Here is a 22392-nt window from a genome sequence, read left to right on the forward strand (position 1 = left end):
ACTATAAAATTGTCTTCTGTTACTTGTCTGTAGTTTTATTTTTAACATTTAAGTCTTTTATCTATTTGACTAATTTATGATAAATTGATACAATGCAAGTGTGCATATTTACAAAAAGATACTTACTGAATATATTCAGTTATGCAAAAAATATTTTATGAGCCTATACATACCATGTGCTACCTATCATGTACCACAGTTCTAGGCAATGAGGTAAAGGTCCAAATAATACAGAAAAGGTTTCTGATCTCAGGAGCTTATATTCTAATGAGGGGAGATAGACAATAATCATTAAAAATTTTTTTAAAGAAGAAGATATCTAGTAAAAATAAATACTACGATAAAAACAAAACAGGACAGTATGATGTAGAATAAGTTGAGTGTGAGAGAAGCTGCAATTGGGTGGGTTCTATTTTTTTTTTTTTTTAATTAATTTATTTATTTTTGGCTGTGTTGGGTCTTCGTTTCTGTGCGAGGGCTTCCTCTAGTTGCGGCAAGCGGGGGCCACTCTTCATCGCGGTGCGCGGGCCTCTCACTATCGCGGCCTCTTTTGTTGCGGAGCACGGGCTCCAGACGCGCAGGCTCAGTAGTTGTGGCTCACGGGCCCAGTTGCTCCGCGGCATGTGGGATCTTCCCAGACCAGGGCTCGAACCCGTGTCCGCTGCATTGGCAGGCAGATTCTCAACCACTGCGCCACCAGGGAAGCCCCAATTGGGTGGGTTCTGAAAGGACTTTGTGAGAAGATAATTTGAGTGGAGACCCTACAGAGTGCTGTAGGCAGAGGAAAGAGTAATCGGTGAGAATTTTTAGTATGTTTGTGAAAGAGAAGGAAAAACAGCAAAAAAAATATAGTATAATCACATCTAAATAGGTGTGTGTACTGTTTTTGTACATAAACATACGTTGGGACTTTTAACATTTTTTGTTCCCTGTTTCTCATACCTCTTTTCCATTTTCTTGCTTTTCTGTGGGTTACTTGAACATTTTTTAGAATTCTATTTTTTTTTAATTAATTATTTATTTATTTTTGGCTGAGTTGAGTCTTGGTTGCTGCGTGCGGGCTTTCTCCAGTTGCAGCGGGGGGGGGCACTCCTCATTGCGGTGTGCAGGCTTCTCACTGCGGTGGCCTCTCCCGCTGCGGAGCGTGGGCTCCAGGAGTGTGGGCTTCAGCAGTTGTGGCTCACAGGCTCCCGAGCGCAGGCTCAGCACTTGTGGCACACGGGCCTAGCCGCCCTGCAGCATGTGGGATCCTCCCGGACCAGGGCTTGAACCCGTATCCCCTGCATTGGCAGGCAGACTTCCAACCACTGTGCCACCAGGGAAGCCCAAATTCTATTTTTAATCGTTGAAAGTATTTTTGAGTGTGTCTCTTTATGTATTTTGTGTGTGTGTGTGTGTGTGTGGTTTCACTAGGTATTACAATATATACACCCTACTTAACACAGTCTACGGGTATTGACATTTTACCATTTTGACTGACGTACAGAAACCTTACCTCCATTTAAGTCCGTTTACCCTCCCCATGCATTAATATAACTGTCTTAAGTTCCACATCAGACGGTATTATAATTTTTTGTTTCAACCGTCAAATGTGATTTTGAAAACTCATGAGAAGGACAGTCCATTATGTTTACCCTTATTTCCACTGTTGTTTTTTCTTTTGTTACCAGTTCCTTTATAATTGTAGAACCTCTTTAGCCAGTCTTTTACAGTTAGGTCTTTTGGTGACAAATTCCTAGCTTTCCTTCATCTGAAAGTCTTCATCATCTGGAGGTCTTTATTTTCCCTTCATTTCTGAAGAGTATTTTTGCTAGATAGAGAATTAGGGGTTTACAGTTTTGTTTTTTTTTCAGCACTTGAAAAATGTTGTGCCATCTCTTTCTGGCCACCATGGTTTCAGATGAGAAATCCACCGTCATTCAATTGTCCCCTTATAGGGAATGCATTGTTTCTGTCTTCAGATTGAATAGTCACAACTGAATTTCTAGTGAATTTGCATAGGGAATTAGGCAAGATGATTCTAAAATTTATCCAGAGGCAAACTCATAACACTATCCTAGAAAAATTAAAAAAGAGAAAAAGCGGGTACATGCCCTCCCAGAAAGCTATAGTAATTAAAACCATATGATATGTACAGGAATAGAAGAACAGATCAGTGGGACAAAACAGAGGAAAGAGACGCAGATATAAGGGGATTTAGTATTAGAAGAGTATAGGGTATATTTTAAAATTTGGTATGTGGTTACCCTTTCTAAATGAGAGAAATTCAAAAGTCAGAAGGGAAAAGACTGATAGATTTGACTGCATAAAAATTTCAAAGTACAGCATGTACACACACACACACACACACACAACCCCAAAGGGAAAATACAAGTAATGACTTTTGAGAATATGCTGTATCTGAAACATACATATGAAAGTTATAAAATCCCATCACACTAAGAACTCCTACAAATCAATAATAAAAACACAGGGATCCTAATGGAAAAATAGGCAAAGGACATGAACAGGTATTTCACACAAGATAAATGACCTAGTCAATAAACACAGTTGTTTAGTCTCACAAAAAGTACATTAAAGCAAGATATTTTCACTCACCATGTGACAATATTAAATTTTGATGCTGTCCATTTGTCGTTCAGTGAGCCCTCACTCTGTGGCAAGCAATGTGCTAGTTATGGGCATATCTCATAGTGCTTATAGGCTAGTGAGGAAAATAATTACTAACAAATAATCACAAATACACATAAATAATTACAAATACAATTGCAAATTATTGTAAATGATAAAGAGAATAAGTATAGGATTCAAGGAGAGTTTACAATCAAAGGAACCTTATTTGGAGATCACACTGGGATCAGAGAACACGTCTCTGAGTAAGAGTTGCTTGAGCTGAAATATGAAGGAAAAACTGAAATGTACTAATTATGTTATTGTATGAAGGGATAGATAACCTTTCCAGGGGTAGAGAAAATAAACATGCTCAAAGGTCCTGCGATGTATGGTATATAGGGAAAGAAGGTTAGCACAGTCAGAGAGGAGGGTAATACCATAAGAAGAGCTTGAAAAGACAGGGGTAAGATCATGCAGAGTATTGAGGACCATGTTAAGGACTTTTGCCTTTACTTCAGAGCAATCAAAAGCCATCAAATTATATTAAGCAGAGGAATATATTTGGAATTGCTTTTATAAACATGAGGCTGACTTCTGTATAAAGAAAAGATTTGGAGGAAATTGATGTGAAGTTACAGCAAGATTGCAGGTGAGAAATAATAGTTTGGACAAGATTAGTAGTTAAGATTAAACACGGACACGCCGATCTCAACATGTCCCAAACGAATCCATTTCTTCTATCCTAAATTTGTCTTTTCCTGTGTTTTATCGTCTTAGTGAAATATGATGATTAATCAAAATATCTGGGCAAGTTGTATAAGTGGAAGTTGTAGTCATGAGAGTGGATAACAGTGGTAGAAGCGTTTTTAAAGAATGTACTTCTGGAAGCATTTCACCCAAGCAAGAAACCTAGTTCCTTTCAAAAAAAAAAAAAAAAAGAAACCTAGTTCCTCCATCTATCCAGTTCATTACCAGGTCCTTTACAGTCTTCTTTTAAATTGTTTCCTGAATCAGTCTTCCTTAGCCCCAGCTCCCGGGCCACAGGATACAGAAGCACTGCCTTCAGTGGCCTTCCTGGCTCAAGTCCTTCTTCCTGTTGGTTCACTCTTACCACTCTGCACCACACTGCACATGAGACGTCACAGCCTCTTTAAAACTCTTCATTGTCTTGTCACTTCACAGCATGCACGTTCCTTCACAAGGATGCTTACTTTTTCAGTCTCTTCTCTTTTCAAGCCACCTCTCCTTTGACCTCTTTTCACCAGGCCAGTGAATTTCTTTCTTCCTTTTTTCTCTTCCAGTTTTTATAGTGGACTGTAACCAAGCAGGACCCCATGGGGCCTTCCCAGGACAGACTCTCCCCCAACCTCGTTCTCCACCTGCCTCTTATTTGTAGAGAAACTTTAGCCTCCTAGGTCTTCCCCAAGTTCCAAAGAACAAATTTAATCAGAGAAGTGAGAAAATGAAGAAAGAAAGGAAAATAGTCAAACACGACAAAATAATAATAGTTTAGCCATTAAACAAAGTCAAGGACCTTTAGTTCCTCCTCAAGGGCTGTAGATACTATTCTGAGCCGTGTCCTTTGAGCTGTTTTGCAGCTCTGAAACCCCTACCAGGTGGGAGAAGTAAACTGTAGGCTGCCCGCAAGCACGTAGACCCCAGACCAGCTGGAACCAGAAGGTTGATGATGCCGACTCCCGATTACCTCACCACCAACCAATCAGAAGGTCCACGAGCTGATCACACACCACACAACCCCCCTCCCTCACCCTGTCTTTAAAAACCTTTCCCTGAAAGCCTTCGGGGAGTTCAGGCCTTTTAAGCACTAGTTCCCTGGACTCCTTCTTGGCGCCTGCAATAAACGCTGCGCTTTCCTTCATCACAACCCAGTGTCAGTAGATCGGCTTTACTGCGGGCAGGTGAGTGGACCCAAGTTCTGTTTGATAACACACCATTTTCCTTTGTTGTCTCTAATCTTTTTTTCATAAACTCATAAACTGTTGGCTCCACTTAGAACAATGTTCCCTGATTCAGCGGGCCCACTCTCTCTCCTAACCCTCCCATTTCAATACAAAACTTGCACCCGGCCTCCCATCCCCTGGGCTTGGAGCTCTGTAGGTGCTGATTCCCGAGACCTCCCCACGTGCTCGGGACCGAGCCACCAGCGCAGGGAGAAAGAAGCCCCCAGGAATCGCGGGCTCCCACGGCAGGGCTGCAGGGGGAGCCCGACTGCCTCCTCTGCTCACGCAGACAGGTCGCCAGTCCAGGCTCAGCGTGCGGGCGGTCGCCGTCCAGGCCGCCATGGCTGGACCGCCCCGCGGAGCTCCAGGCTCTGGGAGTAGTGACCCCGCGGGGCTGCGGGTCCTACTACTGCCGTGGTCAGGGCTGGAGGTCCTGAATGGAACGGCTGGGGCCGCAGTCGGTTCTGGGAGTTGTAGTCCGAGCGTGTAAGGCTAGGCCGCAGGCTGAGGCCGCGGTGGACCCTGGGAAGTGTAGTTGTCTGAGACCCCCGTTCTCCCTGTCACGGGCGCGGGGCGTCCTGGGACTTGTAGGGGGGTGAGGCGGGCACTCTGCCCGCGACGCGCCGAGGCCGCGGTGGGTCCTGGGAAGGAGAGCTGTCTGAGGCCCGCGGCCTGGTCGCGGTCGGTCTCTGAGGCTCCGGAAGGCGCAGTTTGCGGGACGCTGGCGCGGGGTCCCCGTCGCAGAGCCGAGAGCCTTGCTTGCGCGGGCCGAGGTAGGGGAAGGGCCCGCCCTGCCCGAGCCTGTCCCCGCCGGGGGCCGGGGGCGGTGGCCCTGCCCCGAGCTCGGGAAGCCTTGGTTGCCCGGCCAGCAGCGCGGAGGAGACGCCCCAGCTGCGGCCCTGTTAAAGGCGGTGGCGCTGGGGGCGCGGGGCGCGCCCAGGCTCGGAGCCCCCGCCGCGGCGGGGAGGGCGCTGTCGCGGGCGTCCCTGACTCTCGTGACGAGGGCGGTGGATGCGGAGCCCGGGCGCCGGCCCGCGCGTCAGCTCGTCGCTCTCCCCGCCAGCTCCGCCTTCCACGCTCGGTTCTCCGCGGGCCCTGCCGTGAGCCATGTCTCAGGTGAGCTGGTGTTTCCTTTCTTCCTCAGCGCGGCTGTGTTTTCCGGACGTGGGACACAGGCTTTTCTCCCCCCGCCGCCTTTCTGGCGCCTAAGAGGACGTGGGAGGGCTGGCGGGGCCGGGCGCGGGGCGGGCGCTGACCGGGCGGCCGGGTCTTAGAGCAGGCTGTCCTGCGCCTCCTTTCCCCGGAATTGGAACGAGGAGGGCTTCACTCTGCCCCTCGCCCCTGCTGCCGTTCATTCGCTGACTCCTGCTTCCGTTGGGCGTCTGCTTCCACGCCTGCATCAGTGGTCTCAGTGCGTGATCCTGGATCAGCTCTGTTGGCATCACCTGGTAACCTGCTGGACTTGGGTATTCGCGAGCCCCACCCCAGCCTTGTGAACCCGAACCTGTGCGTGTGCGGGTTGGCAGTCTGCATGTGAACAGTCCCTCCACGTGATTCTCCTGCATGGCGCTTCCTAGGTCCTGGGGATCAGCGGGGAGCAAAACAAAATCTCCGAACTCACCGAGCTCATTTTTCAGGCAAGACGTAAAGTTTCTCTAGCAAGGAACACTGATTATTGTTGTTTTGGTGGAGGGTAAATGCGTGGCTGACAGTTGTGCTTCACAGAGGTCGGGGATAAGAAGGCCCGCCCTTCCAAATTAGTCCGTCTGGTTTTAGTGTCACTTCTCTGTCCTACTTTCTGTTGTACTTGTCTCCAAAGCCAGAGGCTCTCCAGCTTTTGCTGGAAGTCCAGTTTCCTTCCGTTCTGTAGAGCCCACTGTTTACATTAGGAAACAGCTTCCTTTATTAGTCAATAATCTATAACAGATTATAGGCACTTAAAAATTTTTTTTTAACTAAAATATAACTCTGTCATACTTCTGGGGCTGTTACTAGTTTGGGACTTTTAAAAATCCCTCTTCATGCCTAACAGCTATGTGGGTCACTCAAGTGCTGCAAAACCAGGCTGAAAAGCAGGGGCTTATTACTGCTCCTAACCCTGAGGGAAGAAGCTGCAGGTTCCATCCTGGGAGGCCCTTGTACTGTAGCCTTCATCGTCTTGTTCGGCGACATTGCTAAGTATCACAGCTATTTCTTCAGAAACGGGGTTAGCTGTGGTAAACTTGAGTGTGTGCCCCTTAATCGGGAGCTGCTGCTCTCTGCTACAGCCAGTTGTGCCTACGAAGAAATTCTTGCCAGATCATATTAAAATAGGCTGGTATTAAGGAAAATACACTTTTCCTATTAGACATAAAGGGATTGTCTTCATTATTCATAAAGCATGGTGAGATCTTAAGAATTTTTACAACCAAAGCCAGAAATCCATGTTGTTCACATGTATAGTCCTTTATCGTTCACAAAATTGTAAATTATCTCAGGACAAAGCATGTATTTTTTTTTGTCTTTTCTCCAATTATATAATAAAACAAAACAGCTAGTCTCTTACTTATACTCTTAATAATTACTCAGAATCCTGAAAACTGTCATTGTGCTACTTGTATACAATGTCCACCCTCCACAGTGGGACTCATTTCACTCCTTGATCAGGGCCTTTGGGAGCATGGGTGCTGGTTGTGCAGATGTCTGTGTGTCATTTCAGGGGTCAGTGACATTCAGAGATGTGGCCGTAGACTTCTCCCGGGAGGAGTGGGAATGGCTCCAGCCTGCTCAAAGAGATTTGTACAGACATGTAATGTTGGAGAACTATGGCCACCTGGTCTCACTGGGTAGGTATTTCTTCTCATCTCCCCTCAGTCAGAATTTGACCTTTAGGATGGCTGTTGCGAATCTTGATTACCTGGCTGAACATTCCCAAGGGAGGTAAGTTGTTTTTTTTTTTATAAGCTTTTCTTTTTTTTGGCTGCACTGCATGGCATGGGAACTTCCCTGACCAGGGGATCGAACCTGAGCCCCCTGCAGTGGAAGTGCAGAGTCTTAACCACTGGATAGCCAGGGAAGTCCTTTATTAGTTTTTAAGAGGGGGATTAGAACTTCATCTAATCTTTAGAAATCTTTCATACTTACATCTGGCATTTCTAATAACGGCCCCTCTTTCGTAAGGATTCAGGGACTAATTGTGAATTTATTTCATTTCCGCAAGCAGGTCTTAACATTTCTAAGCCAGATGTGGTTTCCTTACTGGAGCAAGGGAAAGAGCCCTGGCTGGGGAAAGATGCGAGCAGAGGTCTGTTTTCAGGTGAGTGAGTTAGAAGCTGGTGGGGAAGTTTTTAAAAATAACAACCCACCCAGTCAATGAGAAAGCAGTACTTTGTTATATGCTGGATGGAAAGTTTTCCTTTAAAGGTGCCAGAGATACAGGGACTGTGAAGTCTTGCCCACAGCAAGGGGACCACTCACACCCACTTACCTGTCTGCCTTCAGTTCTCATCCTTTCCTCACTTTCTCACAGATAGCTGTGTCCCTTCTTTTCATTATTAGCTCTGTCTGGGCTCTGAATTTTATTTCTCTTTGGTTTCTCTTCCCTTTCTTTTTAAAAATTGACATATATGTTTCCATTGTCTAAGTTAAAAAGTATATATAGTTTTCATTATACTGTTGTTCTAACCCTCTTGAAAGAGTGATTCATTACCCTTTGGTTAATTGATGGGCTTATTCTTTCAGTCATATGTTATTCTAACAATTTTTAAAAAAGGTTTATTTATTTATTTATTTATTTATTTTTGGCTGTGTCGGGTCTTAGTTTCGGCACGTGGGATCTTCGTTGAGGCATGTGAGATCTTTCATTGCAGCGCGTGGGATCTTCATTGTGGTGCGTGGGTTCCAGAGCGCGTGGGCTCCGTAGTTTGCGGCAGGTGGGCTCTAGTTGAGGCGCGTGAGCTCAGTAGCTGTGGCGCGCAGGCTTAGTTGCCCCGCGGCATGTGGGATCTTGGTTCCCTGACCAGGGATCGAACCTCACGTCCCCTGCATTGTAAGGCGGATTCTTTACCACTGGATCACCAGGGAAGTCCCTATTTTAATGATATTTATCGAAGTTTTAATCTTGTTAAGACTTTCTCTTAGGTGGTATGCCTCAGAGAGTAGAAGGCATGGCATAGTGAGATAAATTGGGTCTGTAAATAACTTTGTTAGAGGTCCTCAAGTTGGCAGTTCAACGATGAGAAGAAAGGAATTTCCAGTTGGTGTTATAGACCTGGGTAATGTGAATAGGGATAGTAGTAACAGAAATACGAAAGACAGGAAGAGGGTCAGTTTTAAAGAAAATGTGGTGAATTAGTTTGAGATATGCATGGTGTGAGTAGAGGATGGTATTTCCAAGTGAAGAGGTGCAACAAACTATTGGAATATATCTTAGAAAAAAATTCAAGATAGGGATGTAGATGTGGGAATCTTATATTAAGAAAGAAAAACAGAAGCAATGAGGTTGATTGAGAAGGGCTCTGAAAGCCTTCTTCACCTTAGGTTGAAATAAAATTGCTGGTGAAGCTCTTTAAAAATAAATATGGCCATGCACCGCCCTTGAAGATTCTGACATAGAAGATCTTTGGAGCCTAAATTATATGTGTTTATGACAATTTCCATAAGTTCTATAGTTGATTCTGCAGCAAACCTCTAATGGAAGTATACTGGACTTTAGGGAGTGGTCCTCTTGAGATAACAGGGCGATACTTATGTTTATGGAGAAGCAGCTAATGGAAGGACTAGTGAGGGAACAGAGGATGCCTTGAAAACCAAGCTCTGGCTGTGAGAGCAAGACCTTCAGGAGGAAGGACGTGCGCGGAAAGAGCCCTGTGTGAGCTGAAGTCACGAGGTGGGACAAGTGCCCAGAGACTTCCTCGTGAAAGGATGAGTTGAAGAAAAATGTTCTTTTCTAAATGTTTTGAAAGTAATAAAACCCATAAAACTATGTACAAGGGAAGTGAGGTAAAGGGGAAACATGGAAAAATTGCCTCTAATTCCACTACTTTAATATAGCTCTTAGAATTTTTGTGTGTTTCTTCCAGTACCTTTTTTGAAAAGGGAAATAGCTCACAGACAATGCACAAAACATAAACGTGCAGCTTAAATGATTATAAGACACCCATGTAGCCACCACTGAGGTCAGTAAACACAGCACTGCCGGGTCCCTAAGAGCTCTTTGGGTGCTCGTCCCAGTCACCCCCACCCCCACCCCCACCCCGCCCCCTTAAAGAAGGTAATCTTCTTTAATGGTAGTAACTTCCTTGGTTTTCTTTAGAGCTTTATCAGCTGTTGGTGTCTCTAATCACTAGTTTAGGTTTGTACGCTTGTGAACTTTATATAGAGGGGATCATAATGTATATATTATATTGTAATTTGCTTCTCTCAAAATTATTTTTAATATTTATGCATTTTGCATACTCGTCTAGTAGTCTGTATCCCTTCTGTTATTGATGGCTTCTTGGGTTGTTTGCAGTTTAGGGCTATTGCAAGCAATGTTGCTCTTGTCCTTGGGTCCTGGTACCTCCTGGCACAGGGTTCCTGTGGTTTATATCTAGGACTGGAATTGCTGAGTCAGAGGATAATGTATCTCTTTCACACATTAGATGATGCCAAAATGTTTTCCAAAGTGCTTTTACTGACTTACACTCCCACAGACACAGTAAGTGGGTTCCTCTTGCTCCCCATGTTTACCAGATGCCCTGTACTGCCAGGCATCATACTCTTCACCCATCAGGAGAGTGTGCAGTGGTAGCTTATTCTGGTTTAAACGTGCATTTCTCCAATTACTAATGAGGTTGACCACCTTTTCATATGTTTATTGAGTATTTAGATACCCTCATTTATGAAGTGCTTCTTGAAGGTTTTTGCTCATTTATCTATTGGATTCTCTGTCTTTTTCTTGTTTTGCAGGAGTTGTATATTTTGGATACAAACCATTGTACTTATATTCACTACAAATGTCTCCTCTTACATGTGGCTTACTTTTCCCCTTTAAAACCTCTTTTAATGAACAGAGATTCTTAATTCTAGTATAGTCAGATTTGTCAGTCTTTTCCTTTATGATTAGTATTCCTTTTTTGCGGCTGCGCTGTGCGGCATGCAGTATCTTGGTTCCCTGATCAGGGATCAAACCCTTGCCCGCTCCAGTGGAAGTGCGGAGTCTTAACCACTGGACTGCCAGGGAAGTCCCAGTATTTTTTTTTTTTTTTTTGATGTGTTTAAGAAATCTTTCCCTACCATGAGGTCATGATGACATTTTCCTAGATTTTCTCTTTAAAAAGTCACTTTGCATTCACATTTAGATCCATGGTCCACTTTGGATTTATTTTTGTATGTCATGTGACTTAGTGTGTCAATTTTGGTCTCTTCTGCATGGACATCCAGTTCTCGAGGCACCATTTATTGACATGTCTGTCCTTTCCTTCACTGGTTTGTCATAAGTTAAGTGTCAGTTTTTGCATATGTCTCTGGGTTCTCTATTTTTTGTTTTTCTATTTTTCTATCTTTGCATAAATCTATACAGTCTTAGTTATGGGTTTAATAGTGGATAACATTTTACTGTATTTGCCTCACCTCATCCCTTTTTTTGCTGAATAATGTAATTTACAGATATCTTGATATTTCACTACACAGTACTTCACTATCATGTATAAAGTATAGGGATATTTTCTACATCATTGAAATATTTTCACATCAAAATAATAGTTTCACTTAATTTCATTTTAATGCACTGTCCATGTATAAATACTCCATAAATGTGTTTTATAATTGGATTGTCTTTTCCCTGTGGGATGATGAAATTCCTGTTTCTCTGTATGTCCTAGAGCTTTGACTTGTAACTTTTTTTTTTTTTTTAAATATTAAGACTTTGGGTCTTATTTAAATCCTGTTGAGATGTTAACTTTATTTAAGCAGGCTGTCGATATGCTAAGTTGAAGCCACAGTTCTAACCTGTCTTCTATGCATGTGGTTCCAATGACAGTCCAGATTTCAAAGCCTTCGCAGGTCTCTTATTTGTCCTCATATGCACCTCCTAGTGGTGTTAGGCACTGGGTTCCCCTTAGGCAGCGGGTTCCCCTTTGTTTCAGTTCTCACAGCTTTAGGTGTGCTATTCAGGGTCATATCCATGCATGCACAGCTCAGGGAGGAGCCCAGAATTTCATACACAACTTTATGGGATCACCTTCTTGTGCTCCCTTTTTCACCATCTCCCCTTTCCTTTTTGGCTCCCTGGACCCCCTCTTTCAGGTCTTCTGGATAGAAAGGCAGGCCTGTAGGTTCCCCTCTGCACTTCCTGCAAGTTTGTCTGCCTCTGCAGCCATGCAGCGAGGGGATGGAGAGAAAAAGAAAAAAAGGGGGGTATTACCCCTCTGCTCTTGGGACCATAGATCTTTTTGGTGAGGGAGGAAGGTTACCCTGTCTTAGAGGTTTAATTGCCTGTATGGCCACAGCTGCTGCAACATGCTTTGGGTTTGGGCAGAAGAGAATGGGAAATGAACAAACAATATGATTTCTCTGACCAGTATGGACTCCCCTTTCCCATTCCTAAGACCAGAAATAGAGGCTTCTCATGGAGCTCTTTCTCCTCACACCAGCTGCCCAGTTCTTGCTTTCAGGCTGCATTTGAGTTTAGGCCTGGAGAGACTGGAGCGGGGGAAAAAAACCCAAGAAACTCACCACCAGTTCAGTGTTACTTTGTGTTGTGGCTTCCTTCCGCAAGCAGCTTGCTACTGTTTACTTTTTTTTTAAATAGATTTTTTAAATTTTAAAATTTTATTTATTTATGGCTGCATTGGGTCTTCACTGCTGCGCACAGGCTTTCTCTAGTTGTGGCGAGCGGGGGCTACTCTTCGATGTGGTGCGCGGGCTTCTCATTGCAGTGGCTTTTCTTGTTACAGAGCACGGGCTCTAGGCACGCAGGCTCAGTAGTTGTGGCACATGGGCCCTAGAGCGCGCTGGCTTCAGTAGTTGCAGTGCGCGGGCTCAGTAGTTGTGGCTCATGGGCTTAGTTGCTCCACGGCATGTGGGATCTTCCCGGACCAGGGCTCAAACCCATGTCCCCTGCATTGGCAGGCGGATTCTTAACCACTGCGCCACCAGGGAAGTTCCCCGTTTACTTTTTAGAGTTCTCAGCTAGCTGCTTTATGCATTCTGTTCATGGTTTTCACTTGTATTCAGTGGGAGAGCCAGGTTGGAGTGTACTTACTCCACCTTTACAGGACTGGAGCCATTCATATTTTATAACTGAAACAAAACCCAAAGTTACAGCATGTATAAAGATCATACTAATAAAATGAGAGTATGAGGTTCAGTCTAGATTGAGCAAAAGTATAAAGTGTAAGGAGGAAAATGGTGGGAATTAAGGATGGTTAGGGAAAGCACTGGTCATCATGCAGGTGTTTTATAGGTCATATTAATGAACTTAGAGTTCATCTGTAGGCTAATCAGGAGTCATCCAAAGATTTCAGGCAGGCAGGCGAGCATTTTAGTAAGGTCATTCTAGCTGCAGTTTGGAAAACAGATTTATTGGAAGCGAGACTAGGAAACAGCACAGCCATTTAAGAGTTGTTGCCATAACGTAGGCTAGATGTAATCATCACCTGAACCATGGAGGTGTCCAGGGAATGGAAGAAGGTATACAGACGGTAACAAAGTAAGCAAGTGGACTCAGAAAGACCTGGTGATGACTAGATAAAAGACATTAAAGAAGATTGAGGAATTGTGGTTGACACCACTCTTTTTGCTGGTATTATTATCTCAAAAAAAAAAAAAAAAAGGAAGGATGAGCAAGTTTGAAGGGGAGGGAAAGATTGTATCAATTTGTGACTTACTGAGTTTTGGGTCTCTGGGATAGTCGAGTATATAAATTCAGTAAGCAATTGAGTATCATATTCTGGTGCTTAAGAGAGATATCACAGTGCTTCTCAAAGTTTAGTCCTTTGGATCGTTTTAAAATACATATTCCCAGGCCCCACTCCAGAAATTCTAAGTCATTAGGTTTGGGGTGGAACTCAAGAATTTACATTTTAACAAGCTCCCAGGTGATGCTGATGCTGAGCTAAAGTAGGAGTTAGGAGTTATCTGCACAGCTTCTTAAGATTTTGAAATTTTTTTTGTAAAATCCCTGTACATCTGTTGTTGAATTTATTCTTAAGCAACTTTCTTTAGTTTCTTTTCTAAGAAGTTATATTGCTTTTCTATAGGAATGCTAGTGAATTTGTATATTTATATCTCTCAGTCTTTACTGTAGCAATGAAAATACTCTAAACCTTCCCTGCAAATACTGTAATGATTTTTTTAAATTAATAAACTTTATTTTCTTTCAAGCAGTTTTGGGTTCACAGCAAAATTGAGTGGAAAGTACAGAGAGTTCCTATATATCCCCCTGCCCACCTCCACCCCTGCCCAGTCTTCCCCACTGTCAACATCCCACACCACAGTGGTACATTTTTCACAATTGATGAACCTACCTTGACACATCATTATCACCCAAAGTCCAGAGTTGACCTTAAGTTTCATTCTTAGTGTCATACATTCTATGGGTTTTGACAAATGTGCAATGACATGTATCCATATGTTAGTATGATACAGGATAGTTTTACTGCCCTAAAAATTCTCTGTGCTCTGCCTATTCATCCCCCTCTCCCCACTAACCCCTGGTAACCACTGATCTTTTTACTGTTTCCATAGTTTTTCCTTTTCCAGTATGTCATATAGTTGAATTCATAGGGTATTTACCTTTTTCACATTGGCTTCTTTCACCTCATATTATACATTTGAGGCTCATTCCTTTATATCTTTTCATGGCTTGATAACTCATTTTTTTTTTAGTGCTGAGTAATAGCCCATGCTCTGGATGTACCACAGTTTACTTTTCCATTCTCCTACTGAAGGACATCTTGTTGCTTCTAAGTTTTGGCAGTTATGAAGAAAGCTGCTATAAACTTCCATGTTCAGGTTTTTGTGTGGATGTAAGTTTTAATTCACTTGGGTAAATATCAAGGAATGTGATTGCTGAATTGTATGGTAAGAGGATGTTCAGTTTTATAAGAAACTGACACACTGTTTTCCAAAGTGGCTGCACCATTCTGCGTCCCCACCAGCAATGATGAGAGCTCCTGCTGCTCTACATCCTCACCAGCATGTGTTGTTGTCAGTGAATTGGATTTTGGCCATTTTGATAGGTGTGAAGTGGTGTCTCACTTTAATTTACAGTTCCCTAATGACATGATGTTGAAGGTCTTTTCATATTCTTATTTGGATCTGTATATTTTCTTTGGTGAGGCGTCTGTTCATGTCTTTTGCCTGTTTTTAAATTGAATTGTTCATTTTCTTATTGTTGAGTTTTAAGAGTTCTTTGTATATTTTGGGTAATAACTCTTGTTAGATGTGTCTTTTGCAAATATTTTCTCTCAGTCTTCTCATCCTGTCTTCTCATTCTCTTGACATTGGCTTTTTAAAAAATAATTAATTAATTAATTAATTTTATTTATTTTTGGCTGTGTTGGGTCTTTGTTGCTGCGTGCGGGCTTTCTCTAGTTGTGGCGAGCAGGGGCTACTCTTCGTTGCGGTGTGTGGGCCTCTCGCCGCGGCGGCCTCTCCTGTTGCGGAGCATGGGCTCCAGGCACTCAGGCTTCAGTAGTTGTGGCACACGGGCTTAGTTGCTCCACGGCATGTGGGATCTTCCCTGACCAGGGCTTGAACCCGTGTGCCCTGCATTGGCAGGTGGATTCTCAACTACTGTGCCACCAGGGAAGCCCTTGACATTGGCTTTTGCAGAGCAGAGGTTTTTAATTTTAATCAAGTCCAGCTTATCAATTATTTCTTTCATGGATTGTGCCTTTGGTGTTATACCCAAAAAGTCATCACTCCCTAACATCATCTAGGTTCTCTCCTTTGTTATCTTCTAGGAGTTTTATAGTTTTTTGTTTTACATTTTTGTCTGTGATCCATTTTGAGTTAATTTTTGTTAAGAGTGTGAATCTGTATCTAGATTCACTTTTATGCATGTGGATGTCTAGTTGTTCCAGTACCATTTGTTGAGAAGACTGTATTTGCTCCCTGGTGTTGTCCTTGCTCCTTTGTCAAAGATGAGTTGACTATAATTATGCAGGTCTGTTCTGAGCTCTGTACTCTGTTCCATTGATCTACTTGTCTAGTCTTTCACCAGTGCTGCACTGTCTTGATTACTGTAGTGCTACAGAAGTCTTGAAGTCAAGTGTCAGTCCTCTGACTGTTCTTCTCCTTCAGTGTTGTGTTAGGTATTCTAGGTCATTTTCTGTTTTGTATAAACTTTAGAATCGGTTTGTTGAGATCTGTGAAATAACTTGCTGGGATTTTGATTGGGATTTTGTTGAATCTGTATACCAAGTTGGAAATAATTTTAAACTTCCAGAAAAGTTGTAAGAATAGTGCAAAAATACCCATATGCCCTTTACTCACATTCACCCATGGCTAATATTTTGCCCTGTTTGTTTTGTCATTTGGTATATGATTTTTTTTCCTGAAACATTTGGGAATAAATTGTATACATCATAGTCTTTAACTCCACATATTTCCTAAGAATAAAGATATGTGAGAATATATGTTTTTTAAACCTTTGTATTATTATAAAACTCTGTTCTCCCAAAATGATAAAATCCCTTACTGAAATTTAGCCTGGAGAAAATCCTGTGTTTATCTGTCAAAAGCATCTGATGGAAAGACACTGTTATCCCTAAATTGAGCTTCACATGTCCGTTTAGAAGGTAGAGGTAGAGTGAGGATGCTGGAAGATATTCAGAGAAACCTTTTTATTCATTCATTCAGAATAAGTTACTGTAAGATGTTCCAAAGGCACTAAGTGAACACAATCTCATTTCTTTGTGGGACCTGAGGGACGCTTGTAGTCTATTAGCAGCACTATGAAATTGTCATTTTCAAGTCATTCTGGCAGCAAATAAAGTTTAAATGGAGGTGAGGAAGATTAACCACCTATCCTTTACAATTACTTATCTTTCTGATAGTTCTGTTTTTCCCTCACCTTCAGTCACTTAATTTTAATCTTCTCCTTATTCACCTACAGCTCTCCTCTGTTTGATGTCTTCTGAATTTCTGGATCTACTGCTCAGATTTCAGAGTCATATATGATAACTGTAAAAGCAATGCAATGCTAAGATTTTTGTTTTCAGTGTAATTCTCATTAAAAAATGGAGGAGTGGCTTTTATTTTACTCAACACAGAAAGTAAGAAACATTTGCTTTGTTTTTTCAGCTTCAGAGTCAAATGGTGAGATCAAAGAGCTTTCTCCAAAAAATGTCATATACGAAGATGATTCATCCCAGTATTTGATAATGGAAAGATTTCTAAGCCAAGGCCTTGAGTATTCCAGTTTTAAAGAAGGCTGGAAATGTGAGGGTGATACTGAGATGCTGCAGGGAAATCAGGGATATATCAGGCAAGTGACAGTTTCCCATCAAGAAGCCCTGTCTCAACATATGAATGTTAGTACTGTGGAGAGACCCTATGGATGCCATGAATGTGGAAAAACTTTCAGTCGGCGCTTTTCCCTTGTGTTACATCAGAGAACTCATACTGGAGAGAAACCATATGTATGTAAGGAATGTGGGAAAACCTTTAGCCAGATCTCAAACCTTGTAAAACATCAGATGATACATACGGGAAAGAAACCCCATGAGTGTAAAGACTGTAATAAAACATTCAGTTACCTTTCATTCCTCATTGAACATCAGAGAACACATACTGGGGAGAAACCCTATGAATGTACCGAATGTGGAAAGGCCTTTAGCCGTGCCTCAAACCTCACTCGACATCAGAGAATTCACATAGGAAAGAAACAGTATGTATGTAGGAGATGTGGGAAGGCCTTTAGCAGTGGCTCTGAACTCATTCGCCATCAGATTACACATACTGGAGAGAAACCTTATGAATGTGTTGAGTGTGGGAAGGCATTTCGCCGTTCTTCACACCTTACCCGGCATCAGAGTGTCCATACCTCCAAAACCCCCTATGAATGTAACGAATGCAGTAAAGCCTTCCGTTGCCACTCATTCCTTATTAAACATCAGAGAATTCATGCTGGAGAAAAGCTCTATGAATGTGATGAATGTGGTAAAGTTTTCACATGGCACGCATCCCTTGCACAACATATGAAAATTCATAGTGGAGAAAAGCCCTATGCATGTACTGAATGTGACAAAACCTTTAGTCGGAGCTTTTCCCTCATTCTACATCAGATAACTCATACTGGGGAGAAGCCATATGTATGTAAGGTATGCAATAAATCCTTCAGCTGGAGCTCAAACCTTGCTAAACATCAGAGAACACACTCTCTAGAGAACCCCTATGAATATGAAAATTCATTTAACTACCACTCATTCCTTGCTGAACACCAGGGAATTCACACTGTAGAGAAAACCTAAGAATGTATGGATTAAAAAAAAAAAAAAGCAGCTAATGCCTTACTTTGACTTCAGAGAACTCTTGGAAAGAAGCCTTATGTGAATGTGTTGATTGTGATGAAATGTGGTCTCTGCTCTATTCAGTATTCTGGAGAAAAACCCAAGGAATGTATAGGAAAGCCATTAACACCTGCTCATTCTTTTTGTAATACCAGAAGATGAAATCAAACAATACTGAGAAGACTCTTCACCTGGTAGGATTCCCTTAATCTACATTTGTAAATTCCTGCCAGGAAAGGATACATGTCCAATAAATGTGAGAAAACTTTTAGAGATTAGGTCTCATTCTGCATCTGTCAGCTCAGGACAGGACAGAATGCATGGGTAAGGGTGTACTTTTTCCTGGGCACCAGAAAATTCATAATGAAGGAAAGTCATACAAACAGTGATTTGGGAATGCCTTCATGTACCATGCAATATTTATTAAATTTTTAAATACTCTTCTGAGAAGAAAAAGCAACCCTATAAATGAACTTAACATAGGGTGACTTTCTGCAGTATTTCAAACCTACAGAATTATCCTGGGGAAGAACTACCATTGTAATGAGCGTGGCAAAGTCATAAGAGTTCTGAGAAGTTATACTGGAGAGAATCGGTGTGGGAGGATTTTTTTTACAGGGGGATGTTTGTTTGGGTTTTGTTTTTTGTTGTTTTGTTTTGAAGTAAATTCAGAAAAGCTACGAATAAATCTTTTGATTCATAGTAAATTAATGTAGGTACTGGCTGAATTTTTTTCCTACAGCATGTGTGATTCTGAATATGCAGCTATCACAATATTGACAACAATGAGCATGCTTTTGTAAAAACATAGACATTATTATAGAAACATCTTTAGATATATTATGGTTTTAATTTTGAGACAGAGTTTGGACTTAAGGTTATGCTAACTCATGTTTACCCTTGAATCTGACTAGATGTCTTAGTCTGAAATAAATGTAAATAAGGTACATCACAGGAAAATGTCAAGGTTATTTTCCTCTTTTGTTCCATTTTCAGTAAGAACATTTCTTTTGTAAGCACATATTTGTCCAAATAAATCAGATTGTTTTCGTCTCCATGTACACCTGCCCATCCTTTATTTTCCCATTGTAAAGGTTATCTTTAAAGCGTCTGATTGCCTCCTTTCAAGAACTTCCCTTGCGTTTAGTACATGAAATATGTAATTTAAAACTTGAATGAGTGCCTCATTTAAGCATATTTTTTCATGCATATATAATTGTTCTTTCACAAAGTGAGAGGCTGGCATATTTCTTTTCCATTCAATGTAACAACAAAACACACAGCTGTTGCCTCATATTTACTTTCCTAGAACCATTCAAAGCCTCAAACTGTCACAACTCCACTGTATAAATCCCCTCTTTCCTATAGTGGTGGCCAGTATTATTAATTTCCCTCACACCCTGTGGCAGTCTTTGGTGAACAAGAATGTATTTGTCATCTCAGAGGTGTGTAACATTCAGAGGTGTGGCCATAGACTTCTCCCAGGAAGAATGGGGCTGATCAGACCCTGCCCCCAATTTTTTATATGGGAATGTAATGATGGAGAACTATGGGAATCTGGCCTAAGGAGTTTACCATTCTTCCAAATTCAGAATCTGAATTTAGGTATCTGCCTTCTCCATAGGAAGTATCAGGGGGTGGGCTGTAAGTTGCCTGGCTGAATTTGTACTCCATGTTCTTGAGGGAATGTTTTAAAATAGGCACAAGTAGGAAATGGCATGCATTCTTCTGCTTTGATTCTTCTTGTAATAGCTTCTCTTCCCTAGGGTCTAGGAAAACCATAATATTTTGAATTATCTATTTTCTTCTCGTAAGCAGGACTTTTATTTCTAAAGCAAATGTGACCTCCTTAATGGAGCAAGGGAGAGTGAAGAATGATGGAGAAAAAAGTGGGAAGAGGCCTATGATAAGGTGAGTGAGGGGCACGCAGGAAAGGGAGTGCTTTGCAGGTAGCTCACCACATATGTTGCTTGAATCATTTTTATCAAAAATAAGAAATTTCCCCTAAAATGCATGCAACATCATTCTGAACTATGTAACTCACCCAAAAAGTCCTCTTGTTCATTTGTGGTAAAATATTTCACAAAATAAGAACTATGCTGCTATTTTTAATTTAATTAAAATACAGATAATATATTAAATACATTAAATTAAAATACAGTTAATTCCTAGGCTATACAGTAAAAGATATGTCAAAACACTGTTGCCACTGGAAAAAAGTGAATAGTTTGTGGATGTTTTCATTTATACAGTATGCTTTCTTTGTCATAGCAAGTCAGTGCTGGCAAGGTTCATAGTTGCTTTCAGTCAATTTTAGCACACAAGTCTGTGTTATATCTTTCTGTATTTAACATTTATAAGGTGTGGCACTTTTCAGAGGCAGCAGAAGGCCGAAAGAAAAGCTTCCTGTTTTTCAAGATGAAATTCAGTAGCAATAGCCAGCCAGACACATTAAGGTATAAAAGCAAACAGTGGGAATAAAGTATATGATGTACTTTAAATTACTTGTATAATACATTATTTCAGTTCCAATTTGTTTGACAGAGATAATGGCGATACATAGTGTGACCTTCTCAATACATGTGAAGGGGTAAACATCCAATTTGAACATTTTGACCTAGGAGTTTATAATATAATAAACTTATAAGGAGTTTGTATTACAGACACACAATTGTCTTAGGTTTGCATATTCAAGTTGTGAAAAGTTTGTGTGAAACATAGGAAGGAAACCATTATAGCTCTGAAAGTTATAATATTTTTATTACCCTGTTGTCATGATTATCTAATTATCCATACTAAAACAGAGAAGGGAGAAGGGAAAAAAGATGAGTGTAAGACATAGACATTTAGGACAAACTCAAAAGTTCTAATGTGTGTAGTTAGTCTTTTAAGAAGAGGATGACACAGAAGAAATATTTGAGGAGTTAGTCAAGAACCTTGCAAAGAGATGCAAGATATCAGCCCTCAGATTCAGGAAGCTCAGCAAGTTCCAAGCAGGCTAAAGAGGGACATCACTGCAATTATGCACATTGTAACAAAAGATAAAGGCTGGTTATCAGAAGCTGGTACAGAGTAGGGGAGAGACTACTTTCACAGCAGCAACAGGAAGACTGAAAGTTTCCATCTCAGATGAAACGATGGAAGTCAGAAGATAATGAAACAACACCTTTAAAGTGTTGACAAGGAAAAAAACAACTCGACCAATCTAGATTTCTATACCAAGCTAAAAGTCCTTTAGAGATAAAGCTGAAATAAAGATGTTTCAGATAAACAAAAATGGAGGGAACTTGTGTAGCATTCCTGTGCTAAAAGAAACATTATTTAAGATGAGTTCTTCAGGCAGTATGAACTGGTCCTAGATGGAAACCTGGCAGTGCAGAAGGCAGTAAAGAACACAAGGAGTAAATATAAGTCAAGTATTGGGAAACTAAGGCCCATGGGCTATATCAGGGCCTGAAAGCTAAGAATAGTTTTCACATTTTAAATGGCTGTTAAAAAGATGACTCCACAAGAAATATAAATGAATATTGTCAACACAACAATTATTATAATATCAGCTGGAGTTTAAAATATACATGAAACTAAAGAAGCATGACAGTAACACCTGATAGGAGGGGATGAATGGAGTTGAGTGTAAGAGTCTAGTAGCATCAGTGAAAGTACTCATTTGGTTCTCTCGATCTAGAGGCCGACTAAATAGGTGTATTCTATTTGGGGAAATTCATTAAGCTGTGCACATTTCTCTATGTATTATGCTTCAATAAAAAAAAGGTTTTACAAGTTTCCCGAAAGATTATTACCCTTCAACATTAAAACAAGAAGTTACTATAAATGCAGAAGGATAAGGAGATGGAGCAACAGGTACATTCAGTACTAGTGATGTAAATATTAGTTGTTGCAAGAACAATCAGAATTCTATATTTTCTTAGAAAGCAACAACCGGTGCTTCAGGGGACTTAAAATAAGATACCCACATAGAGTTAAGGCTGGGTCAAGTTTTGTTACTGAGAAATGACCCCAAAGGATTTTCTATTGAATATTATACAATGCATCTCAGGACAGGAAACTTTGTTAAATCCTTCTGAAGAGATGGAAGAAATTTCGAAGCAGAGAGGCAGCAAACCTTGCAGATTGGGTGTGAATGACTTGGAAGAAGAGGCCAAGTTCTCAGTAACACTTTCAAAAAGTCTGCCTTTAAAGGCTGGGAGAGAGAAAAGGTAGTAAAGAAAAGGATAAACAAATTAGTTATCTGATATTTAAAAAAATTTTTTAAGAAATGAATTTTAATTTTTTTTTTTAAGTATTAAGAAATACTGCACCACCAGTACTCTCAATATCAC

General features: G+C 41.3%; 1 protein-coding gene across 13 annotated transcripts in view; it reads left to right on the plus strand.

Annotated features, from left to right (window-relative positions):
• The first annotated feature begins 3582 nt into the window (after nt 1-3582).
• The window catches only part of ZNF10 (zinc finger protein 10), a 58276-nt gene continuing 39466 nt past the window's right edge, over nt 3583-22392 (plus strand). Inside the window, exons 1-5 of one of the 13 annotated variants that reach the window (XM_082417713.1) lie at nt 3583-5347; nt 5638-5690; nt 5849-6211; nt 7273-7399; nt 7774-7869. In XM_082417713.1, coding sequence (XP_082273839.1) covers nt 7379-7399; nt 7774-7869 — 117 coding nt within the window. In that variant the 5' untranslated portion in view covers nt 3583-5347; nt 5638-5690; nt 5849-6211; nt 7273-7378. Of the gene's footprint in view, nt 5691-5848; nt 6212-7272; nt 7494-7773; nt 7870-22392 lie in introns of all 13 variants that reach the window. The other 12 variants (XM_082417714.1, XM_082417715.1, XM_082417719.1 and 9 more) reach the window with 12 other exon arrangements.

The sequence above is a fragment of the Balaenoptera physalus genome (genome assembly GCF_965194825.1).
Source record: "Balaenoptera physalus genome assembly, chromosome: 12".
Taxonomy (NCBI): domain Eukaryota; kingdom Metazoa; phylum Chordata; class Mammalia; order Artiodactyla; family Balaenopteridae; genus Balaenoptera; species Balaenoptera physalus.